Source organism: Ostrinia furnacalis, unplaced genomic scaffold (genome assembly GCF_004193835.3).
Source record: "Ostrinia furnacalis isolate ACB-3 unplaced genomic scaffold, ASM419383v2 OfSCF7680, whole genome shotgun sequence".
Taxonomy (NCBI): domain Eukaryota; kingdom Metazoa; phylum Arthropoda; class Insecta; order Lepidoptera; family Crambidae; genus Ostrinia; species Ostrinia furnacalis.
The window spans coordinates 622,168-631,298 of NW_021137919.1; the positions used below are offsets into that span (position 1 = coordinate 622,168).

The 9,131-nt window shown below is 37.0% G+C and overlaps 1 protein-coding gene across 2 annotated transcripts; it reads left to right on the plus strand.

Annotated features, from left to right (window-relative positions):
• The first annotated feature begins 456 nt into the window (after positions 1-456).
• On the plus strand, positions 457-2,534 carry LOC114365916 (uncharacterized). 2 transcript variants are annotated; one of them, XM_028322632.1, is made up of 2 exons: positions 457-805; positions 1,885-2,534. In XM_028322632.1, the coding sequence occupies exons 1-2, from the start codon at positions 657-659 to the stop codon at positions 1,928-1,930; spliced, it is 195 nt and encodes a 64-aa protein (XP_028178433.1). In that variant the 5' UTR covers positions 457-656; the 3' UTR covers positions 1,931-2,534. The 2 variants fall into 2 exon arrangements, with proteins under 2 accessions (XP_028178433.1, XP_028178432.1); XM_028322631.1 differs by having other exon boundaries at positions 457-801.
• The last annotated feature ends 6,597 nt before the right edge of the window (positions 2,535-9,131 follow it).

The window sequence follows — 9,131 nt, forward strand, 5'->3', positions numbered from 1 at the left end:
TAAGTATTGAGCCTCAGTATTGAGCATACCTAGAGTACTATGATGGAGTAATCTAGTGGGCCTCGCGTCAGATTTGTGAATTCATCGATGATTCGTATGATATTATCGAAAAAAAAATCTAGATATCTCTTGAAAAATAGGTACTGTTGTTCCAATACATTATTTTACTATATTTTTAAAGCTATGCTACTGCTGAATGTCAAATGTTTTTCATTGAAGCAATTTTGAGAAATGCCATGCTCTATAAGTTTACATTATAGTACTCTATATGTTCCAACCCGATATATTCACAGTTCCGTTTATTTTGTTTTTGTACGGGAATGCCCATGCCATTATCGCTTTTTGTGAACATCTTCAATAATACACTAAATAAATAAAAAATTACTGAAGAAACCATAATTCAGTTAACTATATTAATTAATCTTTCATCCATAGGTACACACAGCAGCTACAGTTTGAAAACACGGATGAACAATGAAATGGAATTGATTTAAATACAGAAAACATAAAATTTTCCAGAAGAAATCATTTCCACAGTCATGGAATGTAATTGAAACGCAAAAATTCTCTAAACAGCCACCAGAACAATGAAACGGCAGTGATTATAGACAAAAACATGGAGATTTCCTTCATAAACTGATTTCCTCATCCATGGAATGTTATTGAAACGGCCCAATTCCCAGCTGCGGCAGAAACCTATGGAATGGTGGTACTGCGGGCCCCTGGTGCTGGCCATCATTATGTTCCTGCTCGTTGGCACCATCTGTGAGCGACGCATCGAGGCGGCCATCCGACGCATTAGTACGTACGTCTCAAAATACTATAATATATATCTAATTATAAAATTGCTTTTAACAATGCGAAACATTACGTTATTTTTACAAGATACTAGCTTTTGCTTACTTTTGAGCTTTAGCATTACGTTATTTTTACAAGTTACTAGCTTTCGCTTACTTTTAAACTTTCGAATTACGTTATTTTTACAAGTTACTAGCCCGCGGCTTCGGGTTAATATATGTAGCCTATGACACTGAACAATATTATGGTTTTCTTACAAATAATTTTATATTAAGCGGTTGGTCAATATAGGCGGAGTTATTAAACGGATTCTACTGTACTTAACAAACCTTCCTACTTCAACTCGTGAAAATGTTACTAAAATATAAAAGTTTCACTTAACCATAACCTAGTCGCTCATTCTTCCTGGAAAATTTTAAAGTTTCGTACCAGCACGTAAAATGCAAGCAAAAACCATATATTTTGATCAAAATCCTAATATCCAATTTTATTAAAAGCACCTGCCGCTGCTCTAACATGCAAGCGTTTCTGAAAATCGATATTGGGTGTACTATATCGATTTAAATTTGTGTTCATATTTCACCGCGATCAACAAAATGTAGATTTTGGCATTTTTAGTGGCCACTGATTTAGTTTTATTAGATTCTCATATGAGCAACATAAAGTCGTGAATGAAAGAAATTACCACGACTTTTTAGGAGTAGAATAGGAGAATGGATTTAACAAAATCCTACACCTACTAATATTATAAATGCGAAAGTTTGGATGTCTGGATGTTTGTTACTCTTTAACAACTGTACAGTATTATATTTACCCAGAATAACATTAGGCTATAATTTATGATGATCTGTGAAAAAATAAATTTCACGCGGGTGAAGCCGCGGGCAAAAGGTAAGTGTATCATAAAAATCTGACGGTTCTTTTTCGGAGTACTAATCTTCTATTAAGTGGACTTCTTCTCTGGAATTGAACTAAAACGGTTTATATTAGGGGACTAATCGCTACATACACAACAACATTGTTTCTCTCTAGGTCAGCAGTTCCTCACTAAAAGATGTTACAATTAATCTCACTCTTATTTTTCAGTCGAACGCAGGAGAGCATTGCTCCCCCCACTGCCCCCGCCAGTTGAATACGAAGACGTATCGTGTTCCACCACAGACCTGCCCCAAGAATCAACTCCTCCGCCCATGATGACGCCCTCCCAGAGAACCCTTAGGGCCAGCAAAACTGACACACTGCTCGTCAATGACCACAGGCTAGATGTACCGATACAGAGTAAAAAACTGGTCGTGGATACGGCATGTTAACCGCCTGTGTTAATGTTAGCCACCAGAAGGATATCCATATAAAAGCTAAAGAATGGACATGGTTGAAGACATTTGATTTAACGCTGCGAATCTGTCTCTGAGCACATTAAGCATATTATGACAAAATTGCTAATTATTAACCGATATTCCATACACATCGGACATAAATATACAAGACAAGAGAAATAAAGAAAAATACATTTTCGAATCATAACGGAACTTTGAAGGCACAGATGCTAACAAAAGCTAGCTTCAAATACTGAATTTTCCCGTTTTCTTTTGCTCTAATTTCCATCAATTTTAACCTGTTACACTTTCATCATGACGCGGAAACCAAAGCAATTTTCAGTGCGTGTTTTGTTAATAGTTTTCCTTCTCACGTACCTTCCTATAATGAATCGAGATAAAATAAATAATTGAACAAGATCAACGCAATCAGAAATCGCAGTTTTATTTATACCACATACCTAAGAATAACATGTGATTGTAACGGCTATTTTCATTTCAAAGACGGTCCGGTAGACAGGTCGTAACCCTTCGAGCTAGGAGCGTCGGATTAAAAAGCGAGGTATCTCTCGCGCCCGGACAAGGACATATAGTCCGAGTCGTCCACCCGTCCGGGCCGGGTAATTTCCCTTGTGACCGGGACCACGCGCGTTGGGACTGCTGGAAAAGGTTCGTACTTGTCACATACATAAACAACGTACCACCTTTTGATTCATCCATGCAGAGAGCTTTGTAGTTGAAACCTAGTTCTGACAGAGCTTAGTAGGTGTACTCGTAGCTTGATTAATCAAAATCATTAAGGCTGAGTTGCACCACCTAACTTTGACCGTAACTATGACGATAACAGGTGTTTTTAGTATGGAGTTTGACAAATTTTTGACGTTTATCTAAGTTAAAGTAAGATGGTTCAACCGAGCCTTAGTGTTTTTTGCTATCATAGGCTTTTAAAAAGTGATCCATCTCGTCCGAGAATCATTTTATTTATTTATTCCTATATTTCACTGTGGACTTACAGTTTTACCCAAAACAGCGACAGCGACAGATTTTTGACAGCTGCTTTGGAGCATGGTTAGCCAGTGCAGAGAAGATGCAGCGAAAGAAACTCATAAATATGAAGTTTTTCATGAGCCCCTTTTACTAATGCTTTTACACAGCTGATCATGGCAGTTCTATGATCACCACCTTTGATTTTATTTGTGTAACAGTGAGATCATTAGTCAATCCACTACCAACTTCAGTCCAGCTAACTTGCCTTTATAAACATAGCATCGAGACCGCGTATTGTCGCCACCGCGCCTCGGTGCTAAACGGGCGACTGTCAAGCAGTCAAACATACCCAGCTTTTATTACACGATACACTGGGTCTGTCAAGCAATGCTGTTACAGAACCAAACTAGTCGGAGTCTATGTTTAACATTAACATTTGTTAGAAAGTTGTCGTAACTATTTCCGAGGAACAATGTGTGTAAATTGTAGACATATCTTGACAATGTTCAGTTGTGATTTTACGCTACAATGATCACGGATTGTCAAGAGGAAGAGTCAGTTGTATTTTATACGTAAATAGCGGCCGCCCGCAACTTCGTGCACGTGGATCCCATTTTACCCCCTTAGAGGTGGAGTTTCGTAAAATCCTTTCTTAGCGGATACCCACGTCATAACATCTATCTGCATGCCAAATTTATTTAGCCCGCTCCGTCCAGTGGTTTGGGCTGAGCGTTGATAGATCACTATGTCAGTCAGTCAGTCATCTTTGTGTTTTATATTAGATTCACATAAACTAATTAATTTAAAAAAATCACATAAACTCTTTGAAAATCGTTAAGATATTGTAGGTGCAGCGTTGAGGTCCATTCACTCATTAGCGGCGCCTATTAGTGAGCACAAATACGTTAGGAGGCTATCTTTTGATCAGCGTGTTAAAATAACTAAACCTGTCGAATCAGAGACCTTTCGCAAATGTTCAAAAATATTTCCATGGAAAATCAAAAAGTGATACAAATAAGTTATCACCTATGTGCTACATATTTACTACAAAGTTGTAATGGTTTCACAAGTTCCCAAGACAGCTAAATTGTTTGTAAATTACTAAAGACGATGATGTTAATTTACATTAACATATCCATATCTGTAACGCAATGAGCAGGCAACTTCACAATGCGGCAACCACCCTTTAATAGGCATTATGTAGCGGCACAAAGGTTATGTGGGAGGAAATTTAATAACCTGCGTGCAGCATCCTGTCACAGTCATTAATGGAATTCATAAATTCAGCAGATAGACTATGAAAAATTCACCGCGCGTCGAGCCAACTCGGAATATTAAATATGTTTTCTTTTCATATGAAACGTCAATCGCATCTCCTTCCAATATAGATCGGTGTGTGCGAAGCCATTATGTAAACGTTGTTGAAAGTATTTTTTAAATTTCTCTTTGGATAATCGATTTTATTTGTAACGGCAATCATATGGACACCCATTTAGCGCAGTATAACAGAAACGGCAAATTCTATTTAGTTACACAAGAAAACTAAAGTATTTGTAATTTTTTATTCAATTTGACTCGATGAATACTATGATTAAGAGAGACAGGTATAGTTATTTTTATGTTTATAAGTGAGAGATATTTTAAAACGCAAAAAACAGTAGATAGGCTCGACTGCTCGACTCATAAAGTTGCTTCAATGTTGCGGATTAAATTCATCACTTGTTTTTCCCACCTGATTTATTTTTCATATTCAGCCAGTACCGACATAACCAACCTTTTAAACGCTCTTAACAAAACAACTGCCTACGGCACTTTGTTGTCAGCGATAACAGGATTCCATTAAGAATTCCAAACAACTTTTTTATTGGCAACATGTTAAATATGTCTCTAGGAAGTGACTTGCGTTTGTTTAGGACCGGCCAAATAACCTACTCACTCCGTCAAAATCTTGTGCTGCTGTTCATAATTAGCTAAGACTCTATTTCTAACGAAATAAGGTTGAAATTTATCTGTTTAAAAGTTAGCTAAGTTATTTTTGTCGTGGTATTCGATAGGAAATTGTGAGCACACTTGATGGAATTAAAATATAGAGGGCGCTCGCTGTTGGCTTTCGCATTACGATAGTGTTTGTCCCGAGAACGCTAGCTCACGTTGTTACTCCATTGACTGGCGTGTGTGGCAGTTGATGTAAAAAATCCGTGTTTTTACGAAGTGTCTAGTTTTTTAAATACTATGAAAAAACGTCCAGGGTAGACATATTTGGTCATGAGAGGCATAATCATCTTACTAGACTCGATCAACGATCACTCATAAACATATGACGGAAAAGCAGTCAATGAAAATATGAGTAGTATTGAAAGAAAACATACAAAAGAAAAATAACTAACAAAACCAGTGGAGATTGTTGTTTTATCTAGAACTCGTCTTTTGTCGTCTGTGAACATTTCTGCTTACATTGTAGAGCAACCCTGAGGACGTTTAATCCTCCCTTTGTGTACTTTCAAAATAATGACGAAGTGTCTGCTTATCCTAAGCAATCCCAATAAGGATGAGGGTCCCCTAATTTGGTCAAATAAAGTGAAGTCTTGACGTTTAATATACATTTTACAAAGTTGATGGACGATGTTTCATTTTTACAGTCAACCCTTTTTGTTTAAATTAAACCAACTAACATTGTTTTTTTACACGTACCTATTCAAAGAAAGTGCTTAATTCAAACAAGAATTTTTCAAATTTTGGACCCCTATTTTACTCCTTCTCCAACACCAAATTCATTCAACTTAATTCAGCATATTAGGTTCGTAACACCTTACCTGTAGCTACATCTGCATTTATTATACAATAGAAAATGTATGATAAAACATTTATTTTGCTGCCACATAACATAGAACACACACAGTAACATTATTTACGAAATTATGAAGGGTGATAAATGTGATAATATTAGTGGTGTGTGCACTTTCCCCCTCTCTTTTGTTCTGCTTTTGTTCTGCAGCAGAATCACTTCTTATCCATAGAACTTGATAGACAAACAGGTTCATCTATCAGCTCAAATACTTCCATCAGGCAGACTTATAAATATTTCAGTTGGCGAAGTGTGTAGATTTATGCTAATTCATAAAGACCAATAATGGCGGCTCATCGCTACCGCGCGCACTCTATTTTTATATATAAAAGATTATTAATCATTTGTTTTTGTACAAATTACTAATAATCGCGTTACCCCCTCGTAGTAAGCATACTCGTATGCTCGTGTCACGAAACTCTACTGTCTTTTTTCCCCTCTGTATCCGTTTTGCAGCAGAATCACTTCAAAATCAAAATCAAAATTTTCTTTGTTTATTTAGACTATTTAAATTAGTTCTTGCAAATCCTCAAATGCTCTTAAGGAGCCTATACATGTCTCATTCTTTTTTTTTGCCCTACCAGCGCTTCGAGACAAACATTTGGCAAGTGCTGAGAAGAAGCGCCGCAACAAACTCAGTCACCACTGTCTGCCGGCTTCTTATCGATAAAAGCTTGATAGATAATCACAGGACTCGTCTTATCTCAAGTTATCGATATTTCAGTTGGCGAAGTGTAGATTTATGCTAGTTCATCAAGACCAGTAATGGCGGCTCATCGCTACCGCGCGCACGTACTTCGATTGCGAACTCTATTATACGTCTGGAGTGACGTCTGATAATCGACTATCTATCTACTTGTAACACGATAATAATCTTATGAGAGAGGTTAGAGATAACTGGAAGTTTTGTTAGTTGATAGAGTTTGCCAAACTTTTTTGTTACACGTACCTACGTACTGAGATATAATAATGTTCTGAAAAAGAAGCTCACATAGGTGACGGTGCCCGTTTTCACCATCATTTTCTAATTTTTAAGTGAGCCCTGAAAACAAAATTCTTGTCACGTGTTGATGTGTTACCATAGGTGTCACTTAAAAATTAGGGATTGATGGTGAAAACGGGCATGAGTTCCTTACGCTACTTCTTTTCAGCACTGGCCCATTTATTGTCCCGAAGCAGTGGTAGGGTTAAAGTAAAGTAAAAGAAGTCCCAGAGACTTTTTAAAGCGCTTTATTGAGATAGCTGATAGGTGATAGATGAGCCTAATTTCACAACATTTTTTTTAGTAAATACCTACAGGCATCATTACATAATAATGCTCTTTAGTTAAAAACAAATAGAACTTCTTCTCACAATCAGTAAATAACGATCTTCTTCATTAGATAATAATAATTGTACAGAGAAAAGCCGAAAAGAAAGTAAATTATGCTAAACTCACTGTACCTACACGTGTAAGGGTTAAAACGCCATCTACCCAGACGAAGGCAAACTTATTGAAAGCTGACACGACTAAATTCTTGTAGAGCCTCACTGCAAGGCGCTGTAGTCGAGCTTTAAAAGTTTCTGAAGCTTTTTACGATGTTTGTTTTTCGCTTTGTTTGTAGAGTCAACGAAAAAAAGAAGGTGAAGGAGAAAATTCTGTATGTTTGACCGTTTATTCCAAAGTTAATCACCAGTTTCAAAGTTAGGCTACATTTCCATCAAAGGTGTGATGGAATAATTTATTGGAAAGAGAAATACGAGTAGATCTATGTTGTCTGCGTCTACAAAACGACAACTTTTGTAAGCTAGGTAATAATGAATTTTACGGGGATTCCGAAAATTATATTTGAAGTAGTTTAATGATATAATATGATGTCATGCCCTGAGTGCCCAAGCAACTGCACTCAGGAGGATTTGATGAGTGCTACTGACAACGCCACTCTTGTGGCGGAGTTTTGGGCTGACACTGTGTAGGTTTGTTGTCGACACGAAAAGAAGAAGAAGAAGATGATATAATAGGCTTTGTAACTTGAAGTGCGATTAGTTATTCGAGGAATCGTGGCCCTTCCCACGATAACTTAAAGTTTGTCATTGCAGACTCTATTTATTTACAAATTGCATCAATCACCCAAAATAAATAAGTGACAGCATAGTTATAATTAAAATATATGTCAAGCACACACAGAAACTCGTAGGTACACATACAACACTCATATGTAGAGCATTTACTCCGATATATTCCAGGCGTGCCACAAATGCATCTTCCAATCCCATTCCACCCAATCCATATGGATGATTCCAATAACGGTCATAAGTTATTATTGCGATAACTCCCGCATTTTGGCGAGCAGATAACCAGCCCATTTTTATACGCCACTAAAATTCCACATTAGCCACGAGATATCGGTAAACAATTAAAATTCACAGTGCACGCGTGAATTATGCGACGCACAAGGAATAAAAGGGTAGCGATTCCTGAAAAGATTTTTCTTAAATTGGCAAACATTGTGCTTTTAAGTAAGCACCTATTTAGTTAGGTGCGACGACAGCCCACTGTAAAGGACGACTGTACCTCTAGTAGGAAAAACTTTCGAGTTCGTTTCGTTGCGTATTCAAAGTGTCATCGAAAAATTTTGTATGAAAAATTAAACAGCGCCCCCTAGGGCGGCTATAATATAGGGGGCGCTGTTTAATTTTTCATACAAAATTTTTCGATGACACTTTGAATACGCAACGAAACGAACTCGAAAGTTTTTCCTACTAGAGGTACTGACATGTAGAAGTACTCTTTAAAAAGCCTACTTGCAATAATTAACTTTTAAAAAAAATAAAACCGACTTCAAATGCGTGAACACAAAAAAAACTAAAAATTAAAAATATTGCGTATAAAAAAGTTCATCCCCAATTTTCCACCCTTGGGGGTGAAATATTTTCTTCTTGAAATTCGCATGAAACCACCCTTTTGATAATACCTATTCAACAAAAAAATAATCGTTCAAATTGATTTATAAACTGTCACTGTCTGTCATATCCGGAACGTGAGTTAGTGCGATCTATGGTACAAGAGATGATTGATGCTGATATCGTGTGTGAATCCAATTCACCTTATGCTAGTCCTATACTTCTAGTAAAGAAGAAAACGGGCGAAAAGCGCCTTTGTGTTGATTTTAGGGCCCTAAATAATAAAACTCGCAAGGAGCATT